The 22,107-nt window shown below is 50.9% G+C and overlaps 2 protein-coding genes across 4 annotated transcripts in view; one reads left to right on the top strand and one right to left on the bottom strand.

Moving 5' to 3' along the window:
• The window catches only part of PLXNA4 (plexin A4), a 424,868-nt gene that overhangs the window by 233,227 nt on the left and 169,534 nt on the right, over window positions 1–22,107 (bottom strand). The window lies entirely within an intron of this gene.
• Window positions 4,013–21,039, top strand: LOC107512829. Its single transcript, XM_016148744.2, is given in 4 exon segments — window positions 4,013–6,613; window positions 6,616–7,196; window positions 18,235–18,369; window positions 19,807–21,039. Coding segments are annotated over 3 exon segments (729 nt in total). The 5' UTR covers window positions 4,013–6,564; the 3' UTR covers window positions 18,334–18,369; window positions 19,807–21,039.

Here is a 22,107-nt window from a genome sequence, read left to right as displayed (position 1 = left end):
GGGAAAACGAGGAGGGCTGTTCAAACTCACCTGGAAAGACCCGGGTGATAACTAAACATGAGATCCCTGTGGCAGGGTCTCCCAAGCCTCCACGATCCTTTCACCCTACTCAATTTTGGCAAAACGATCAAGATTTTTAAAATTGCTATGTGTGGCGTTTTGCAAATGGAGATTGTCACTGCGTCAGCTCATTAATAACAGGGAGTGTACCGGCCTGGTCTGCAATCATTGTTATTGCTATCGAAATTATCTCGATGACATGCTGTCCTCTGTATTCAAAGACAATGCTACTAACACAGTACAATAAGTGCTTATTTTCCATTGCCCAATCATCATATATTGTCAGAGCTATCAATATATTTGAGAGAATGTTTGCTATATGTGCGTGTGTGTGAATTTATATACAGATAGATAGATAGATAGATAGATAGTGTATATTGATATATACATATATATAGACACACAGAGATATATACCTGAACGAATGTAGTTATATGTAGCATATGTATATAAATATAGTTATGTTCATGAACTATTTTATGTGTATGTGCGTTTTGTCCCTAGATAAGAATGCGAGTTCTTTTGGGCAACAGTTTTCCTTTGCCCTTCTGTATCATCCTTAATTCAAAACAGGCTGCATTCTTTGTAGGAAGCCCTTAATTCTAGTTGGCTGTTGGATTTATCTCAGCAGTGGGGGAAGGCTCATGCTGATCCCTCCACCCACACGCCATCTCTCTGAGGCCCATTTAAGGCACGTGTCAGGAGATGGCCCAAACACCAAGCAAACCACTGACCCACTCAGAAAAACACCCCCACCCCACTGAGTTAATTGGTTGGCTGGCCACAGGCCTTCGGGTTGAGTTGATATTTCCAAATCTCTCTGTTCTCAGACCTAGGTACTATCTAAAAAATTCTTGGGATTCTTTCTATTTTTAAAATTTTATTTTTTCCATTAACAAAGCAATGAATGCTCATTATAGAAAATTTAGAAAAATGTAGACAAATAGAAAAAAAATAAGTATATCACATTTAGTCCCATTTTTAAGCATAGCTATTGTTAGCATTTTGGTGAATTTCTTGCCAGTTTTTATTATATGCATTGTAAAAAGTTTCAACTGTATCATTCTTTTTCACTTAATGTTATCACACAGAAATTTGTTACAATACTGGCTTTTACAAACCAAATTTTAAATGGTTGCAGAATATGCCAAATTTACATAACCATTCCCCTATAAATGGATATTTACATCAATTCCAATTTAGTTAAACAATGCTGAAATGTGTATCTTTGTGATTAGCAGCATTTTTACAATTTAGAATTGTTTCTTATAAAAAAAAATTATCTCTAGTTCAAAGACCTGAATCTTTTTAAGGTTCTTGCTAAATATTTACAAATTGTTTTCCAACAGTGTTGTACTAGTTAGAATTCCCAGCAGCCACGCTTCAAATGCAAACAGAGCCCGTTTCACATCACACTCCTGGGACTCATTTCTGAAGAACTGTTTATAATGCCTTTCGACTCCAAAGTTCCTGTTTACCCATCCCCGTGCAGGCTCAGAGGCTGTTATGAACCTCTACCCACTCCCCCCCCCCCAGATATGGACAGTCTGGCACAGTGGGGAGGACCCCCTTTCATGAGGTCTCCAGTTTTGGAATACATTCCCCTCATTTCTACCCCCAACTCTGGATAAACTACCCAGACCAGTGTTTTCAAGAATGCTCCTGACTCACCAGCCCCGCCACGGGCCGGGGACCCCTGGACCACCACAGCAAGAACTACACTATAGCACTGTGCACCCCACAGAAATCATCTGAGGTATATGTAGTATGGTGGTTCTTAAAAAGAGAACGAATCTGCAGAGGTACCACTTGTATTCGAGTCATCAGGTTACTACATCAGTCTCTAGCTTTATGTTTCGCCTTCGAGCATCGTACCACATTTTATTTCCTGATGAACTAGTAGAAAGCATGGGAGCGCAGGACACCAGGTGTTCTGCCCTCCTTCCCCACGTCCCTCCTCCTCCCTGGCTCTCCCGATTGAGAATGACAGGATTGTGCCGGGTGCTGTAGGAGAGGCAGTATCGTGTAGGAGACGCAGCCACATCCAGTTGCAGCCCATAGGGTTAAGGAAAGGAGACTACAGGACACAGACTAGCTCCTCTCCAGATGCCAGGAGCGCTTCAGCACGTATGATCAGCCTCGGCGTGCACTTTCTTACTCACTGCAGAGGCTGCTATAGTTCTGAGCACTGAGTTCATTACTTAATGCTACAATAGGTGAGTTCCATCTTCTCTGTCTTGCACGTGTGCATGTGCACACACATACACACACACACAGAGTGTTCAGGTGACTTTGGTTGCAGAAGTGGAGAAATGAGCATGAATTTATCCTCTTGTATCAGAAAAGATATGAACCAGGTCTAAGAGACACCTGTATTCCAATGGGGGAATCAGTTTTGCCGAAGTTCATGAGCGATACACAACAGGAGTTAACCATCCCTGAACTCCGGTGTCCAGGAGTGCCCACAGGGTGCCTGATGCAGGGAAGAGAGACCCACTGCCTATCCAAGCTAAGCGGGAGATGTTCTTGAAAGTTTTTTTTTTTCCCTAGGGACTTGGGATAGCAGGAGATGAACTAAGATGTCTGGCGAGGGTCCCACTGAGTAGATGCTGGCTCCTCCCTCTCCATTTCCCAACCCCCAATGCAGACGAAATGCTAAACAAGTCCACGCTGCTCTCAGGTTTGGAGAGTAGGACTTCTGGAGTAATTATTGCTCTGGGGAATTACTTTGAGGAATCTGGGGATCCATCTGTAGCTGGGGGATAAGGAAGAGGCTAGTAGCAGGCATCTAAACTAGGTGGATTCTTTTAGTGTCTTAACGAACTTGGACTATGGTACATGAGATCTGGCCACAGAGGCCCTTCCTCCTCCTGCCCTTCCTGTAACATGTGCACTACAGTTCAGTTTCAAAAAAAGTGTTAAGAGGCTCAACAGTAGTGAGACGGGGCTAATGAGGCCACAGTCATGTGTCCAAAGCTTGGATCAACCAAACAGCTCAGTGTGGTTCTCTGGCCATGGACACCAGCGCCGGTCCCAGGCACCTGTCTCTGGAAGGTGCGCAGTGGCATCTGTCTTAGACAGCAAGGGGAGGTGACCAGAGGAGGTCAGCTCACCTCCATCCCTGGACGAGCAACTCAAAAATCCCACCTCATCAAGTCTCCACTTTTATACAAAGGTGAGCATGTGCGCACGTGCGCGTACACTCTCTCTCTCTCTCTCTCTCTCTCTCTCTCTCTCTCTCTCTCTCTCTCTCTCTCTCTCTCTCTCTCTCTCTCAATGACAAGTCCTCCTGTGGCCAACCCAGAACCTCATTAACCAATTACAGATATTGATAGGTAAAGCAGCTTCAGGTCATCCAATAAGTCACAAGCACATATCAAAATCTACCCAATTAAATCCGGCTTAGCTGAAATCATATCCATTTGAACACTGGAGTGGCTGATTTCCAAAGAATGAAAGCTCATTCAACACATGGTCATTCAATACCAACCCCTTTTCTCTATGACTTTCAAACCTAATTAACATTTAGTAAAGATAGCAAGGTGTTCCGAAGTTGAGGGATTACCGCCGGCTCAGAATAGGGGGTCGTATAAAATCAATCCATGAAAATGCTTTGATGGAGGGGGACCCCACAAGTCTCCCAACACTGGGCCACGCACCAAGGGTGGGGGTGGGGTAGAAGAAAACCAAGTGAGATACGAAATGAGTCCTGCCCTCTCTGCCTCCCCAGGGTCATCCCCACCAGCCTTGTCCGGCACGTGTGACAGCCCGCGGTGGGCCAAAAACAACAGAGACTGCCTCTGCAGGGAGAAAACCAGACAGTGTTTTCGTCTCTGACCACTCCCCCAGCAGTCTGGGTCCTGGCCAAATGACCACAGGTCCAACATGGGCGGGCTCCAGCTGGCCCCGTTCCTGTTGTGACTGCACTTGGGTTCATTAATAGCCAGTCCTCCCTCATGGACACAAGGCAGGAAGCCTTCTCCCTGGCCTGTTTTGCAGTTTGGCTTTTTCCTTCTCAGAAATGGGGCAGGTGGTTGCCCCAGGAGAATCTAATCCTGCTTAGAGACGAAGAGAGTGGGCTGCTCAGACCTGGCGTGGATGCCAAGTTCTCTTGTCAGTTGGCATTTCCTGGCATCATTGGAGGTTGACTCCCTGACACTTTAAACCTTTGTCTGAAATACCCAGAAATCTGCCTGGGAAAGAGAACACTGTGCTAAACTTGGAAAACAGGCAAGGTGAGGAAATGCCAAGAACCTGGGCTCCCAGCTGGGGCTCCTCCGCTGGGATCGTGAGCCACATGGGCCAGCCCCCCACAGACGGGACACCTCTGGACCTGAGCCGCAACATGTCGCAAGTCCTCGAGTCCATTGCTTCTTACGCTACCCGCGCTGAGGAGATATTCCGTAAAATTTCCAATCCATGGTCATTGGATACTTTTGTCCAATCTCATAAAAACAAATTACTAGAAAAACAAAATGTAATAATGCAAAATGTCAATCCACTGACCACGCTCTGGATGTTACAGCAATATCGGATGGCGATACGAATTCCTAAATGCTCGTTCTCAGTCTCTGTACCTGTCTCATCGCAGCTCACTAGCAAACAGTTCACAGGCCACGTTTTGAATGGCACTGGCCTAGACCTTGGATACTCAGAGTGTGGTTCAAGGACCCAGGGGATCAGCACCACCCAGGAGCTTCTGAAAATGCAGGGTCCCAGGCCCCACTCCAGATCTACTGAATCAGAATCTGCATTCGCATAAAATCCTCAGGTGATTTAAGTGCACGCCAAAGTGTGAGAAGCATCAGGATGGACCAGGCTCATGTGTTAATGGATTACAAAAGTTTTCTCCACATCCAACCCTTACAGCGTCTGTAAGTAAAGGTGATACTCATTGTGGAAGCGTCGAAACTAGGCTGGAGAGTGGAAGGTGGGTGCAATGCTCAGCGGAGTCTTCAGGCTGAACTAGTTCATGGGAGTTGGGTAGCTGGGCACGAGCAGAGAAGAAAGGCTGAGAGGCCGGGATTGCCAGCTGTGGCTGGATTACTCTCTGGCCACAGGAGAGTGACCGCACATGTGAGCCAGATCTAGAATGGGCCAGGAGAGTGAGCGCAAAGGGTGGGAGATGTTTGTGAATGTGATATTGGGGAATCTGGCACTTCGCCAGGGTCAGGTGGAGAGCCCAAGGTCAGGGTGCTGGAGGAGGCAACCTGATTCCTAATGGAGAGAGGGGCCGAGCCGCCTGGAGGCAGAGGCATGTGTATTCAGATCTTGTCTGTTGGCTGCTTGACTGGCTGCAAGGAGTTTGCTTCTCATTCTCAGGGGCTCTGAGCTCTGGCCAGAGCAAAGTTCCTAATCTGCTTGGCTGTTAAGGACTCTGCATCCTGCTCTATCTCCAGCAGGTGCCAGAGAGGCTGGCAGCCCCCAGGGGGCTATTTTCTGCAACCCCCCCGCCCCCCATGTCTATGCCTCTGTCCCGGGCTGCAGACCCACTTCAGCCCCGGTCCTTAATGAACACGTGGAACCTACACATGAGGGAGGAGAAAAGTCAGAGCCCACCAGTCCGGCCCGAGGAAATCACGAGGGATTTGCAATGACAAAAAAAAAAAAAAAAAAAAAACCGACCTCATTCTCTGGTGCGGACTGGGTGCAGCCATTCCTGGGCTCCCTTTCCCAGGTGCCACCCCATCCCTTCGTGTCCCCCCTGCACTGTTACTGTAACTTTGGTCTGACCCTAAAAGGCGTCTTCTCCTCTCCCACCAAAGTCCTCGATGCATAGAGCTGGGGAGACTCTCCAAAGTTCTTGCCCAAAGTTCTCCGCTGGTTTGTGTTGCTACTGAAGATAATGCAAGAAAATCAGTGATTTGTGAGCCAAGCACTCATATGAATCCCAGTCCTCGGCTATTTCACCAGTGACTTTTTTTTTTTTACTTGATATTAAGTTATAACAGTCTACTCGATCTCTTGATTTTTTCGGTTCAAAAAAAAAGGTCTCCTTATGTACATGTTTCCTCTGGTCCTGAACATGTATTCTCACCTACCCGACTAAAGGGTCCAGGCATCCAACTCTTCGGAGAGTAAGTCATGAGGAGCTTTGCCCAGTTACTTCTCTAAAAGGTTCCCCGAGTCCTCAGAGCCCCAGCTGGCTTTGGGGTGGCCAAGGCAGGAAGCGCGTTGACCTCTGGGTTGTGGAATTCAGGACCTGCTCTAGCCTGGGACTCCTCAGATCGACCCCCTTCTCTCTCCCTGTCCAGTTCTGGTTGATTCCAGAGAGCATCAGCCTTTATTATTCCGAGCTTCCCAGCGGGGCTTCTTCCTGTCAAGTCCGATAGCATATGAGAGAAACCTGGATCATCACACACGCAGTGACATGCAGCTCAGAGCAGAGGTGACGGCCTTCTTAGAGCTCTGGCTGGAAGTGACGGTGTCCTCCAAAGGAAACCCAGCTGCAAACACAGACACCGCTAACTTCTCCTTTTGACAGAGTGAGCCCCGGGACGTGCCATGCCACTACCCCAACTTCTCTGCCCCGTGCGTTCTCACCAGCAGCACCCACCGTCAGGGGCTCCTGGGAAATACCCGTCCACACCCGGCACTTCGGCACATTCTTGGGGCAACTTGAACGTTGGTTAGCTTTTACTGACGCACGTGTTTTAATCTCAGGGAACAATGCCTATAACAAGGGGAACTCCTTTCTGGCAACTCTAAAGCCAGTGAAAGGAGGAGACCACGGCGTGGGAGGCAACCTGGAGAGGGAGCTCGATCCCCTTCTCCCGAGAACCACCAGTCTGAGGACGTCCCCCTTTTTGCTCTCGCCCTCTCCATCTGAGCGGACCAAAGGGGCGACAGACCCCGGTCCTGCTCCCCTCCGAAGCACAGCTGGCACCATGGAGAGGCGACTACGTCCCCAGCCGGGAGGACGGAAGAGCACCGGACGCTGGTGGGAGACGTGTGGCATCTGCGTGCGTGTGGTCAGGGCCCAGCGTGGTGTCCGCCGGACGGATGCCACGCAGGAAATGCACGGAGGAACGAACGTCCAGCCTCGGGGCCAAGACAGAGGAAGGAGGCGCTGCGAGAATGCGCTTTGCTTCCCTTACAAGTGTCCCCTCCCCGTCCCCTCATCGGGACAAACGCGGGTAAAGTGCTAGACGAGCAAAGGGTGTGGAAGAGGACGGGGAAACCTCCGCGAGGTCCGTCTGTCCTTCTTCTAGCTGGGATGAGCCGCGCGCATACACGCTGATTATTTTTGCTGGCTCCCCTAAGTGGGCTAAAGGGATAGAGCCGTATCCCAGGGCTGATAAAAGGGAGGGACCTGCCACCCTGTGACCTAAAAAGAGAGGTGGGTGGAAATGGTAATGGGAAGTCAAAAGGAGAGAGTCCTGTCCATGGCTGGAGAGACGCGACCTCAGGTAAAGGACGCAGCTAGCCCGAGGCGACGGAGCAGAGAATGGGAGGGGAAGGGGTGAGGGTGAGGATCTGAGGAGCGAATCCGCCAACCCCTCTCTTTCCCCGCCCAGCCTCCTGCCAACGCTCCTCACTGCCCAACCCCACCAGCAGTAGGCAAGGGAGCCCACTGCGAGGCGGCGGGGGGTGGGGGGGGTTCGTAAGAGTCCGTAGAGGATGCAGAGGGTCTGGAGCACAAACAGAAGACAGGGCGCAGGCACACATCAGCACACATGGGAGGTGCTCATTCACACTTCCATCCGCCTTCTAGACCATAAGTCCTCGAGGGCAGGGTCCCTGCGCCCAGCGGATGATGGACACTCAATAAATATTTACTACATTAACAAGTGAATGCATATGAAGGGATGAGTAGATGAAGGAAGGAATGTCGCCGAGGGCAGGAACGAAGCTAATTAGCCCACATATATAGTGTCTCCATATGAACCTGGTTATTATTCGGCTGTACCTTGCCTCTCTGGTTTGCTCTCCTGCATGTGGACTAAGGTGTTTCTCCCAGCCTGTCCTCCGACTCCTTCCCTGGAAATCACCCCCTGAGGTCCCCAGGTCTGCTGCACAGCACTCAAGCTGGTAAGAGCCTCTCCTGGGGAGCCCAGGCGATGCTCCCGGCCAGCGCCAGGTGCGCCAGAGGCCCCGGCAGTCACCGTCTGGCCTCAGTGCCTGCCTGCAGTGAGGCGGGGAGCCGGGCATCGCATGTCACCTTGTTCTCTGCTCAGCAGCTACTGTGGCGACAGCCAGCACTCAGCTCACTCTAGACTGTCACACAGAGCCCTGCGGTTGGAGGCCGCGGTGGCCCTGTAAACCCGGTATGCTGACGCTCTTCATCTGTTGGAGCACCCATGCCCGGAGGTCAGGTCCAAGCAAGGGGCTCTTCTTGGGCTGGCAGGGAGGCACTTCACAAGCCCCTCTCCAGCCACGCCCTGACCCGCGCCTCCTGACCCCACACTCCAGCCAAGGAAATCTACGGCAGTTCCCCATTCGGGCTGCCGATTTACTCCTCTGACTTGGCCCGCGCTGTTCCCTACCCACCACCCACGTTTTGTTTGGAAAGTTTCACTTACCCTCTAGGTCTATCTAGCTCAGGGCTCCCTTTCTGTATCAGGACCACTTTTTACCGCCGCTGACCCCAAAGCCTAACCCAGCTCCAGCCTCCCAAGAAGAATCTTTGTTCCCTGTCCCAGGTGGCGAATCTGTGTTGGACTCTCCCACCAGACTGGGATCCCCTCAAGGTCAAGGGAACCATCTCTTCTCTCTTATTAGCACCCCAGCACCTAAGACAGTGCCTGACATTTAGTAGTCTGTCGAATTGGTTTTAGCCTCGAGGGCCCACAAAGCAGAGGTGGTGTGTTTGGCTCTGACCTGGATGTTAGAGCAAGATGTGGAGAACAAACAGTACCACATACCAGCTTTGGACAAGGCTGGTTATTGCTGGGAGCCCCAACCAGCTAAACATTCATTCACTCATTCATTCATTCATTCATCTAAGAAATATTTATTGAGAACCTGTTATATGCCTTTGTGCTCAGCACTGGGAATTCAGAGGAGAACAGCCCTGGCCCTCTCCAAACTCTTGCACTAGGAGGAGAGACAGGAAAGTAAACAGACATGGCAGGGGAAGGGGAGGGGGCTGTCGCATCCCCTGAGGAGGCGCCGACTGCACATGGGAGCAGAGAGAACCTGGAGCGATGAGACGCTTACAACACGTTCAGGATGGATGAAGCTGGGAGGGCGCGTGGTACCAGGACGCTGACTCGTGCCATCTTCAGCGCACGGCAGCAAAGCCAGGGCTGGACTCAGAAGGAGGGTTGCATTATCATCTAGAATCCCCAGCCAACTTGTGGTGAGGCCCATTGCAGATTCTAGGCACAGAGCTGTTGAGACACAGGCCACTAATTTACACCCCCTTCCTCCTCTTTTTTGTTTTTTCTTCACGCTAACTGGCATCCCTGTCTGACCTTCCCCAATCCCCTGACAACCTGGGTGTCTGCCTGGCTAGCAGCCATCCAGAATGGATTTATTTCCAAGCCCAAACACATGGGAGGGAGAGAGAGCAGTTTGTGCCTGTGCGAAGCCTGCTCTTCCATTCAGCCCATGTGCCGGGATGGGGCCGGCTTCCTTCTGAAGTGATGCCCAGCCAGTAGGGCTGCCTCTGTCCTACCCCCTTGAGATACCCAGGCTGATTTCAGTGCAGATGGCACTGGCAGATGCCAGTCCCTAGGAGGACCCTCCTCCCTGGCTAATGAGGGGAGCAGGTGAAAAGACCAACGAAAGTGATCGGAGGTGGGAAATGACACAAACACTAGATTCGGAGTTGGGAAACCTGGGTTCTAGTCCCAACTCGGCCACGCACAAGTTGTGTGACATCGGGCAAGTGGCTTCACCTTTCTGAGCCTGGGTGCTCCTGTTGTCCGAGTCTGAGAGTCTGGCTGTCAGGATGGCACAGAGTGCTTTGCAGTGCTTTGAAAGAAAAGAAAAGCGGGTCCTCACATCTATTCTACCATTAATCTACTGTGTGACACGGGGTGAATTCCCTCACCTCTCTGTGCTAAAGTTAGCCATTATTTACAAGGCACTTTGCATACACCATGGGATTAAGACTGAGCTGGAGTAAAGCAAGGGTCATACAGAACCAAGGAAGAAATCACGAGCATCCAAGAAGTGCTTTTCTCCACTTTCTCCCACTCACCCTGCCCTGGGATGCCAGTCACGAGGAAGCAGCTGGTCTACCCACTGCCTTCTCAGTCCTCTGAACTTCCGCCCTTCCTCTGCACCTTCAATCTCCTTCTGCTTAGCCAGAGTCCTCTGTGGCTACCTGTGGCTCAGATCTACCAGCCCAATGGGTTCCAGGAACATCTCTGGGAATTCTTAGCCTTAGAGACCCTGGTCCACATCCCATGCAAACGTGGCCCTGCCTTTTAGGGGTGGCTGGGGGTGGCTGCAAACTCAACAGAGGTGAAGCTGTGCCTATCTGCAGCCCCACAGCTAACGTGTAACAACCACAGCCACAGATAAGCAGCCACAAGGGCTATTGATTAGATAACCCCATTTTTCACTCCTGGATATAGTGAAGGAAACAAACACCCAATTAGGCATTCAGGTCTGGGCTTGAGTGCAGGCTGGCCACAGCAGCCCTTCCAGCCGCTTAGAAAATGCACGAGAGTGTCTGCTGCAAGATGACGGAGCAAGGGGGTTTATGCAGGCTAGGCGGCGCGGCTGAGGACAAGGGGCTGGTTGGTGGCCGTCCGGGCCAAGAGGAGGAAATAAATAAAAACCTTGGGAGAGAAGACCCCAGAGAGAGTCTTGCTAAGGAAGAGTGCCAACTGAGATGAATTTGAGGAACACATCAGTGGGCCGAGGGCATGATGTTGTTTTCAAAGTATTGCAGGCCGCCAAGCATTCCCGATCTATGTAGTTCATCTCTGGTCATGTACAGTGGGCCACCGGGGCAGAAGCAGAGTGCTTTGAAATTTGGAGCTCCCATAAAAGGAATGGGGAAACCCAGACGTTTTTTAGATGTCCATGGACGTTTCTAGAATAATAATAATGGCCAACTTTTATGAAGCACTCATACGCAATAACTCTAGTTTTCGCAACAGTACTGTAAGACAGGCACTATTATTTCCCACACGTGACAGAGGAAGGCACAGAGAGGCTGAGTAACATGCCCAAGGTCTAACGGCTGATTAGTGCCAGAGTCAGACTTTGAATGCTTGGGAGTCTCCTTCCAAAGCCTGTGTGCTTACCCAGTATGCAGCACGGCCTCTCCACAGTGAGTCAGCACGTGGCCTTCTTCAGGGCAAGGCCCTGCTTCTGTTGGGGTGAACCTGCTATAGGGACTGGAGACCCCAGGTCTAGCCCTCGCCCATACCCGCCTGGGACCTGGGGGGCTCCAGCTCCGAGACCCAGCCCCGGGCACCTGCCATTGACAGCTGGTTCAGGACTGGGGCCTGGGGGCCTCACACCACCCACGTTCTCCGGGGGGATGCCCGGCTATCAGTTTTAAGTGAAAACTCCTTTCCATAACCCAGCCTTCCTGAAAATTTTACAAATTCTGCAAGATAAAAGCGCAGAGACCGTCATGAATGGAGTGGGTTTTTTAAGAGACGGTGTTTAACATCAAAATCCTTCTGATGTGAGTAATTTGGATTCTGATGCATCCCTGGATTGTTTGTTGAATTATGCATCAGCAGCTTCTGGTGCTGGAGAAAAGCGCCACCGTCACGCGGCCGCTCTGAAACCTTCAGCAATGGAGACAGTTGGGTTCACAGTTTGGATACCGAGATACGTCCCTGACGAGAGGGAACCAGCAGAAAGAGAGAGGCAAGGAGACATGGAAAGGAGCAGGAAGAACTGGGGGGATGAGCTGCTTCCTTTTGCACATGCTGGCGAAAGCCCATTCCGGGAGGAAGGAGAACCCAGGGAGGAGGCAGGCGGGAGCTTCCTGGAAGTCCAGCCCCGTCCACAGCGCGCAGCAAGAGAAGCGCCTCAGAGAGCCGGAAACTGACCCTGGCGAAGGGCGGACCAGCACCCAGCTGGCAGATGCCCGTGTTCTCTGCCGCCCACGATGTGGTGCGGTCCTCCAGGTGGGTGCTCCCCGTGGCAGGGACTTCCTGCTGGGCCGAGGGCAGTTACTGCTGCCATTACTGTTTTTTCTTCTGTTTTCACATTTATTGTAGGCTGGTATTCTTATTTAAAATCAACTAATGACAGCGTGCCCATCTGGCTGAGGGCACAGAGCAGGGAGGTTATATACTAACATCGGATGGCTGCTTAGTGGCCGGGACGAAATCGGAATCCCAGCTTCTCCACACCCAGCCACCTTCTCCTCCATCAGTCCAGATTCCCCGTCTCACTGTGGAGGCTTCTAGCACCTCTGACGCCCATCAGATGTCCTTCTCAGGCTGGTCATGCCAAGTGCAAAAGCTAAGGCTGGAGCGGTAGAGAGCAAAAGCGCCGAAACCCGGAGCCAGGCCGCCTGGTCCAGAGCTGAGTCCTGCCTCTTCTGAGGTATGTCGTTGCATATTTATTTAACCTTCTGTGCCTCAGTTGCCCCACCTGCAAAATGGGCCTGATAACGGTCCTTACACCTGATTGAATGAGATAATACACCTGAAGCCTTTAGCTCAGTGCCAACGAGACAGTAAGCAGTCAGTCATGTTATTTGCTGCTTTTGCTTTCATTTTTGCTATTCTCTTGCAAAACTGTTGTTGAGTTCAGAAGGCCGATCCCAGCCTAATGTTGGCCAGAGAAGACCCGGGTAAGTGTTCTGTCCTCCCGAGGGGACTGTGTCCTCACCATGGTAGGTTCTACTGAGTCTCCCAAACAAGGGATGACATGCCCCTGGGGTGGGGGACAAGCCAGGAGGCCCCCAGGGTGTGTTCGAATCAGCTCTGTGGAGCTGCCACTATGCTGGTCTGGCAGGAACCTCATCTGTGCACTGGTCCTTTTCATGAAGCCAGAGAGCCAAAACCACCCTCCTGGACTGGCCTAGTTCTGAGCCTGGCCCCAGGGACGCAGGGGCACCCCTCAGCCCAATTATAAATCAATCTAGCAGCTCTTGCCAAGCCCATTGCCATAAATGGCTCTAAAAGCCTAGCCTCTTTCAGCCCACCAGGCTCTGGGCTCCAGGATTAATGAGCATCAGCTGCAGGCAGGCTGGTGGGGGCAGATGCAAACCTAATGAGCAGGGTGGCCCAGCCCTCACAGACTCGAGGTGGGGCGGGGCTGATGAGCAGGTGTCATTGTCATGCTGCCCCTTTGCTGAGTGTCACTTTGAAAGGCAGGGCTGTTGTCATCGAGTGGCATCTCGTTACCACACCCTGGGGTGCCACAGGAGACTCAAAGACCATGTCAGGAACAGGTACTCTGGGGCCACACCCCCCACTCTGCGGGCTTGGTGGGTCAGGCTTTTCTCCAGGTCTCACAAGTGTGGAGCTGGAGAGTTTTTAGAGTCCTGGTATTCCTTCCCTCCCCACGGCACCTGGTTGGTACTGTATCTAAGTGCAAAAGTTTCTGTTAGAAGGTTCCTCAGTCACATCTTTGGCATAGTCAGAGTCTCCAAATCCATAGGCTTAGAGTTTGCCTGCAGTTTACACATGTCTGTGTAGATTTTAATGAGAATAAGTGCCCAGCACCAAAGGGACACAGTCCAGCCCCTGTCAGACTTGTGTGTCAATCGAGGACACAGATTCTAGGGAGACTAATCAGAAGCACAAAATATAACAAAAATAACAATGACCATTTATCGAGCACTTAACTTGGTACCCTGCATTGTTCTATGCTTGTTAAATGTACTAACTTACTTAGTAAATAAAAATGAAAGATACTGAGTAATAGAGGGTGAAATTATATCAAGACAGTCAATGAAGTGAAGCAGAAAAAGAAAAGGTCACTTAGGCGGACTGGAAAGATCCAGGAAGGCTTCATGGAGGAGGCAGGACCACCCTGGCCCCACTGGAGCATGGGAGAACTGTTCCAGGGGCAGGAGCAGACACACTCAGGCCAAGGGTGGAGCAAGTCCCCTGAAGGGCACGTGCCCATGCTGAGAGGGCAGAGGCCTGGGGCCATGATTTGCAGCGGGCACTAGCCTCTGAGAATGTGATTAGGGTAAAATTTCAAAATTAGGGGTTTTATTCCTGATTCAAGTTGCCTTCTCTTAACTATGGCTTCCCTGCTTCTTTTCCATTTCTGTCTGAAATGTGATTTTTTTTTTTTAAGGTAAAATTTACACAGTGAAATGTACAGATCTTCAGTGTACTTTAATAAGCTTTTAACAAATGTACCTGCCCATGTAACTAACAAACACCTCAGTCAAGATCTAGAACACTTCCAGAGGGCATGAAGAGTAGGAAAGGTGACTTCCGGTTGTTCTGTACCGACGTATTCTGGGCATTTGTGAATTGGAATAAATCAATACGATCAACCTCCTCTTTTGCCTTCCATCCCAGGAGGGAAAAAAAAATCAAATAAAATTAAGCCGCATCCAGAGAGACAAGTGCCTAGCGAGCATTCGTCTTACTCATCTTTGTATCCCCAGAACCAAGCTCAATATGTGGCCCAGACAAGATGATCCAAATGTGTTTCTGAAATAAGGGAAAGAATGAATATCCTGCGTAAATTTCCCAGGAGCTAATGGACTCTACCTTCTCTAAGCTCTGATATGACACCGGCAGTCATGAAATCTTCCTGTCTACTCCCTTGAGATGGGACAGGAGACCCTGGAAGAATGAAAAAGAGTAATTTCCTGTTACACACCTCCCACCCCTTACCCCCAAACCAGCCTGCATTAGACCTCGAATTTCAGGGTCTTGAGAAAAGTGAACTTGGGGAGTGAGGGATGCCTATCTTCTTCCTAAGCTATTTAATAGACAACGTCTGAGACAAAATGTTCCCCACTCTTCCTTCCCAGCCTCTTCCCAGGGTCCATGGATCAGAACACTCCTTGATAGCTTTCGGGCAAAAAGCATTACAAAACTTTCGGGGAAAAGAGAAGCTTTAAGAAGGACCATCCATATGCATGTGGCCCATTTCCTTCCTAGAGTAATTAGCACCTGGATGTGGCCATAGCTAACTACTTGCCAATACTTTTACCCTCCAAGTCCCTGGGAAAGCTCCCTTTGCACAGCTTGCTGGAGACTGCAGGCTTATAAACAGCATAAGCCAGCATTCCAATCAGAGCACTTCTCACTTGCAGTATTGCACAAAGAGAGAGAGAGAGAGAGAGAAAAATAATGCTGAACATTCTGTTCATGGAAGAAAAAATAGCAGCAGAAAACTGTCACATTGTTTGGTCTATTTTCAATTTAATTCCTGAGCTCTGGAAATAGCTATCTGTGCAAGCAGGCCAGAGGAGGAGGACTCCGGCGACCTGACACGCCATCGCCACTTGGGGTCTTAGGCTGAGGAAACGGGAGGGAACTAGAGTCCGGTCGGTGAGCACAGCCTGGTGGCTCACAGTGGGTCAGGAGGGATTCCGAATCTGGAGGAGAAACTCTGACTCTGAAAGGATATCGGGAGTATCGGTTGCAGGGCACGTCAAATGCAAATGGGATGTTGTCACCTGCAGAGCATGGTTCTCAGCCTTGGTCACACACTGAGATCACCTAGGAGCTCTGAAAAGCAGTGCTATCAGAAGGTAGTTACGCGAACCTGTGTGTGAGACAAATCTGCGTAGAACTAACTATACGCGCGCACGCGAACACACGCCGCGGCACACATCGGGCTGCTGAAATCTGAGTGGAGAACTCGGTGGATTGCACCAGTGTCAATTTTCTGCTTGCGATATTGTACGATGGTTATGTCAAAACGTCACCACGGGGAGACACTGAGTGGAGGGTACGAGGGACCGCTCTGTGTAATTTCTTGCAATGTCATGCAAATCCGCAATTATTTCGAAACAGGAAAAATCCTTAAGGAGCACTGCTGGGGGTCTGATTTTCTGGGTCGAGGGTGCAGGCTCATTCTCGGAGCTCCAAAATCTCTCCAGGTGTTTTTACGTGCAGCCAGGGCCGAGAACTGCTATTCGGAAGTGGAGATGCTGGCTGAGAAAGTGAGACAAAGGATGGGAAACAATCTGCATCTGCTCTGTACCAAAGGCTTAATTAATACCTGTTGAATAAATAAACTAACTGCGGTTCAGCTACCGAACGTGTTACAGGCATTCAACGAAATGGCAAGATATAGCATGAAGGAAGGATTCCCGGCAGAAGGGGTTAAGCCAGGGCTTGATAGAATTCAGACAGAGGAGTCGGGAAGGAGCATTCTAAGCCAGCAAAGAAGGGCTTAGAGACTTCGTGGCCATCCTGAGGAGGAGGAGGAGAGGGATTGAATTTGGGCACAGCCAAGGAGTAAGGGTGGATGAAACCTTTAATAATTACCTGGCCCTGCCCCTTCTGTTGGGCAGGTCTCTCGACAGCCTGAACCAGCATTAAGTCCTTGCAAATTGCCGAGAGCAAATGTCAGCAAAAAGACCATTCTCCAAAGGACACTTGGCATGTCTCAGGTAACCACAATGTAGAGTACTTGGAGAGGCTTAGCACTATAGTTTGGATGGGTATAAAAGAGAGCAGTTTTTCTCATGGCTCATCATCCCTTGCCTGTCCGCACTTCAGCTGGTTTTAGATATCCCCAACCCAGAACCCAGCCAAGCATCAGAAAATGTCAGAAATGACCTGGGAAGCGCTAAAATAGAAATCTCAGTGTCTACACACCAAAGCTAATGCACTTGTCTTGGCAGGTCCCTGGAGAACTCGCTTAATGCCTCTTTATTCTCATCTTACAAACAAGTCTAATAAGCTTGATTATCTGCTTCCAAGCTCACAGAAAAGTAACAGGAAAAACACTGAACAGGTGAGGCATCAGACAGCGTCACTGGCAACAGTGCAAAGTGCTAGGTGACAGATACCCCAACGGCAGGCGGGGGGACAGAAATCTATAAAAGTAACCCGGGACACTCATCTGACAGAAGGCCACCTCAGCGAGGCTGAGGGGCTTTGTTGTAAAGGCGGAGAAAGGGCTTTGAGATGCTCCAGCCCTCGTTCTGAGGGCCCTGTAGAGCCTCCCCTTGCTTTGTCTTGTGCCTGTTATTAATTTGTCCAATGGACGTACACAGTGGTAAGTGGCTGTGCCCTGGTGCAGGTTGCCACAAGGAGAGGGACAGCTGGCTAGCCTTTCTGATTTCAGGGACTGCCCTCTGCCAAAAACACCAGTGTCCCTCTGGAAGTTCGCTTTCTCCCCGTGTGGCACCCACCACTGCCCTCCCAGGGCATGCAGGGCACGGGGCAGGCTGCTCTCAAACTGCTCAGTCTCTTGGGTCGAGTGGACCGAGGAGGAAGGCCCAGAGAAGCCCCTCCCACGTTGTGACTGCAGCGCCAGGGGGCCACGTGCAACGTGTCTGGCGTGAACGCCAACCCCACCCCGCCAGAAGCACCGTGTGTCCTTGATCCGGCTTGTTGGCTTCTTGTGCTGACCACTCACTCGTGCCACGGACCCACCCTCCAGGTAGCTGGCTTCGAAGAGCTCCTCACCGAAACACAAGCCACTCAGCTGGCTCACGCCGCCACGCCAACGTGCCATGACCAGAAGGCTCCTCGTCTTGGAGCTGACCCTGAGCGTCACCTCCATCTGTGGCACCCTTGCTCTCTGTGGTTAAAAACCGGAAGGCGTGGGTCTGCCTGCGATGGCACCAGGCAAGCTGGGTGGCCCCCCGTCCACGCCCACGTTGCAGGAAGCAGCGCTCAGAGCAGCCAGGAGACTGGTCTCTCCTGCTAAGCAGCCCCCGGGTCCCTGCCCCAGACTCAGAGGCCTGGATGAGTGCTCATGGTCCCAAGGACAGCAGGGAAGGGAGACAGAGGCTCCAGACCCAGGCCTCCTGATGTGCGGCCATGCCCTGTCCTCCTCCGCAAGCGCACCACCTGACTGTGTTCTCTCTCAGGGGTGCCGTGTCCTGTTTTCATCCAAAGGCAAAAGCTGAGAAAGAGAATTCAGGCAGGGGAGAGAGGCTCCTAGATGCCCCTATGCCCTCGGGAATAGACGCACGCATTAGCCTAAGGTCAGGCATGGGGAGGGGCCTCGGGACAGTCTCTGGCTCTAATTGCTGCTAAAGATCGCTGGGCAGCCCAGGTGACACCTGGCGGTCTTCTGTGGGTCCTCAGGTGTAAAACATAAATCATCCCCCTCTCACTTGTTACTAATCCTGCTTCCTTGCTGTGTCAGCTGGATTCCTGCACCAGCCAGGGCTTGAACGGGGACTTCTGCTCCCTCCTGCGTTCTTCTCTTCCTCCTCTCCACAACCTCGTCCCCCACCCCCTCTGAAAGTGATGACTCCTAGAGGAATGCAGACTCCAAAAGGTAGGCTTGCGGCTTCACTCTGGGGAAGGGGCCAGAGAGAGAGAAGGAAGAGGGTGTTTGGGCATCGGTGTGGGGTGGGGCAGAACCTGAGTGGCCATTTGGACCCGCAGACTTTCTGTGTCCAGCGTCCCTTCCAGGCAAAGCCCCTCTCTGCTCCCAGGGTAGCGGGTGAGTGTGCAGCAAATAAGCTTGTTTATCTGCAAGACTCGTGGAGCGTGCTGAGGGAGGTCAGAGCACCCAGCTAAGCCGGGTGAGGACTCTGTAGCTGCCTCTGTCATTTCTCAGAGGTAAGGACGGCCCGGGCTCTGTGGGTGCCTGGGGGAGAAAGGCTTCTTTAATTTCTTTGGTTTCCTAGGGTCCCCAGGCACCCCTGTGATGCCACAGGGGTCAGATCCTCTTGAGGAATTCACCTGGAGGCCTGACCCTAACTAGCTCCATGAGCAGCCTGCACCTTTCCTAAGCCTCTAGCAATCCAGCAGGCCGACTTGAGGCTGCATGTGATGCCCCATCTCTGCAGGGTGCCGACCCGCAAAACTCCAGGAAACACCCCACGAAATCTTTTGGAAGATTCCCCCTCCTTCGAACTATGGGAGACACCCAGTGATTTCACTGCCAAACCCCATGGGGGACGAGGTGCCTGCCCCCTTGGCCCTCAGGGGGCAGAGGAAGAGGCCGGATGGAGAGCAGTGGGACCTGCATCTGTCCGCCGTTGCTTGTGTACCGGCTCCTACGGACCCCGAGCCAGGAAGGCACTGGCAGGTGTCACTGGCCCGGTGGGTGACAGATCTAGGACGGTAGCTCGGCCAGTGTGGCTCGTGCTGCAGCTCCGGCTGAGGCTGCTCAGGCCCTGTTTTTCCGTGCCCAGGCAGGAACCGGCTGCAGGGGGCCATGGACCAGGGCGGCGGTTAAGAATGGGGCTGCCGGGCCAGACTGCATGGTGGAGACCCCGAGGAGCTGTGGGACAATGAATTATTTAGCCTTCCCGTGCCTCATTTTGTCTACTGATTAAGAGAAAATTCATGTTAAGTGCTTGGGTGGGTGCCGGGTGTAGGTTATGATTACTATTCTGATTTCCATGACTGTTATTGTTGTCGTTATTATTAATTATTATTATTATTCTCTCTCGGCTGAGACCAGAGACATGGAGGGGTGGGACAGTATGACTACTGGGTCTGCGTAAGGGAACAATGCAGAGAGAGGGATGCTAGTGGCCATCTGTCACCCCGACATCCCCTCCCGGCTCCCCCAGGGCGGGTCCTGCTTGTTGGGACACAACCTGATTCTGCCATTTTGCTCCGAGAGAACATCAGGCTATTGGTCATTCCTGGAGAAGATGAGAGGGGGCAGCTGGAGGTGCATGTACATAGGGGTGGGGTGGGGATGGGGGGCAGGGTGTTACGCACGTTCCCCTCTCAGAGATGGATTCTCTCACCCCAGAGCTCCCAGGAGCCGTTTGCTAACACGTAGAGCTTCCAGCGAGGACGAGGGCAGCCCCTGGCAGGATGAAGCATGAGCTTTGCTGATTGGAAACCTGGGTTTCAAACTGACTACTGCACATCGTTTGCCCATAACTTCGCCGACGATCATGTTCCTTGCAAAATGATGGGGCAGGACGAGGCTGCTTCTACAGCTCCCTCTAGTTATTAAATTCTAGGAACACGGACTCCATCCCCGCCACACCTGACTCGCCATGACAAGCTAATCGATCACTCTTTTTTCTCTCCGAGTCTACTCCTCCTCGCCTCAACTTTCTTAGTTTTGAAAACGGCCAGAGGAGTAGGGACCAGGGGAAATGGAGAGTTAGTTACCTGCTAGGCAACAGGTATTTGTCCTCCCATGGGAGGAGGCAACGGTGTGGCAGGTCTCTGGGGCCCGGGGACCCGTGGGCTGAGTGGATGCACCCCAGGCCCCGCAGCCCGTCGCGTGCACGGTGGCACTTCCTGTTGTCACCACACATGCACGTGAAGCATGAAAGACAGTGTTAGGATGTATGGAAAGGCCTCGGAGACTTCTCCCTCAGATTCTCCATCTTACAGGCAGTTTTAACTGTTTTGATTGAGACCTTACTCGCATTGCAACCCAGGATAAAATAAAGCTTTTCAGAAAAACAAGCCTTTCCCTTGCTACCTGCAATGTGCTCTGATGTTTTCTTATTCTACTTAATTGTTTTTTTCAACGTTGGTCACAGTCCGCTAAACTGACTTAATGGCATGCTAAGAGGTGGTGACGCCGGGTTTGGAGAGGCAGGGAAGTGACAGTGATTCAATGTGCACAAAGCAGGCGAAGACCGCAGTCTGCAGGTGGACAGACTGTCTGACAAATGCAGAGACTAGATATACCCAGGGCGAAACTGCAGCGGGAATGGAACTTTCCAAATGCCTGGGTCACTTCCGAGAACGACTTTCGTGTTATTCCAATGACTAACTCATAGACCTAAGTCGATTTACCTGAAAGAGATGGCAAGTTCCTGCTGCCACACACTGTTTCAAGGAGTTTCTCTGTGGAACGTGAATGAAGCTGCGTTAGGTAAGTCACACTCTCCAGGAACTTCTTAAAAATTGCAGTCAGAAAGATGCCAGCTATTAGGGAAATGCTAATCAAAACCACAGTATACCATCTCACACCTGTTAGAGTAGCTATAGTCAACAGGACAAGTAATAACATGTTGAAGAAGATACAGAGAAAAAGGAACCCTCATACACTGCTGGTGGGACTCTAAATCGGTACAGCCGCTATGGAAAACAGTATGGAGGGTCCTCAAAAAACTAAGAATTGATCTACCCTATGATCCAGCAATCTCTCTACTGGGTATTTACCCCAAAGGCTTGAAAATCCATATCCAAAAAGGTATTTGCACACTGATATTCATAGCAGCATTATTCACAGTGGCCAGGACATGGAAGCGACCGAAGTGTCCTAGGATGATTGGGTAAAGAAGCTGTGGTACATATATACAATGGAATATTACTCAGCCATAAGAAGAGATGAAATACTGCCATTGGTGACAACGTGGATCGACATGGAGATAATCATGCTAAGCGAAGTAAGCCAGACTGAAAAGTTGAAAATCACATGATATCCCTTATATGTGGGATATAAACCTAAAAGCAACAAATGAACAGGAGAAACAGAGACTCATGGACGTGGACAATGGACTAGTGGTTACCAGAGAGTAAGGGGTCGGGGAGGAGGGGGGTGGTAAATGGGGTAAAGGGAGTCAAACATAGTGGGGCAGGGGTAGGGCGAAGTGGGTAAAGGGGATCAAATATATGGTAGCTGAAGGAAACTGGACTCTGGGTGGTAAACACACAATAGAATATACAGATGTCAAATGATAATGCACACCTGAAAATTCCATGATCATATTAACCAATGTTACCCTGGTAAACTTAATTAACAAAAAATAAAAGAAAAGAAAAGAAAGAAAAAAGTTGCAGTCGGTCACTAAACAATTTCGATTACGGTTTTTGCCTCTCTTCTAAGATTTTTCGGAACGCAGTGATCCAGGCCCTTTCGAATTCACCCCTTAGTCACCTTCAACTCTTCTGTCTGCCCTTTGATGCTCGTGGACACCCAGGTGCCTTCTGAGCACAAGAGTTAGAGGGAGGACGGCTCCTCTGGCCTCTTGGATTCAGAGTATCTCCTTCCTTCTCGCCCAAATCTCGCTTTTTTAGGCATTTTTGATTTTTATTATAATATCGCAAATTTATAAGACTTAAAAGAAAAACCCAGCCTTCT

This window comes from Rousettus aegyptiacus, unplaced genomic scaffold (genome assembly GCF_014176215.1).
Source record: "Rousettus aegyptiacus isolate mRouAeg1 unplaced genomic scaffold, mRouAeg1.p scaffold_m13_p_13, whole genome shotgun sequence".
Classification (NCBI taxonomy): Eukaryota; Metazoa; Chordata; class Mammalia; order Chiroptera; family Pteropodidae; genus Rousettus; species Rousettus aegyptiacus.
The sequence above is the reverse complement of the archived record's forward strand: the minus strand, read 5'-3'. Positions and strand labels throughout refer to the sequence as shown.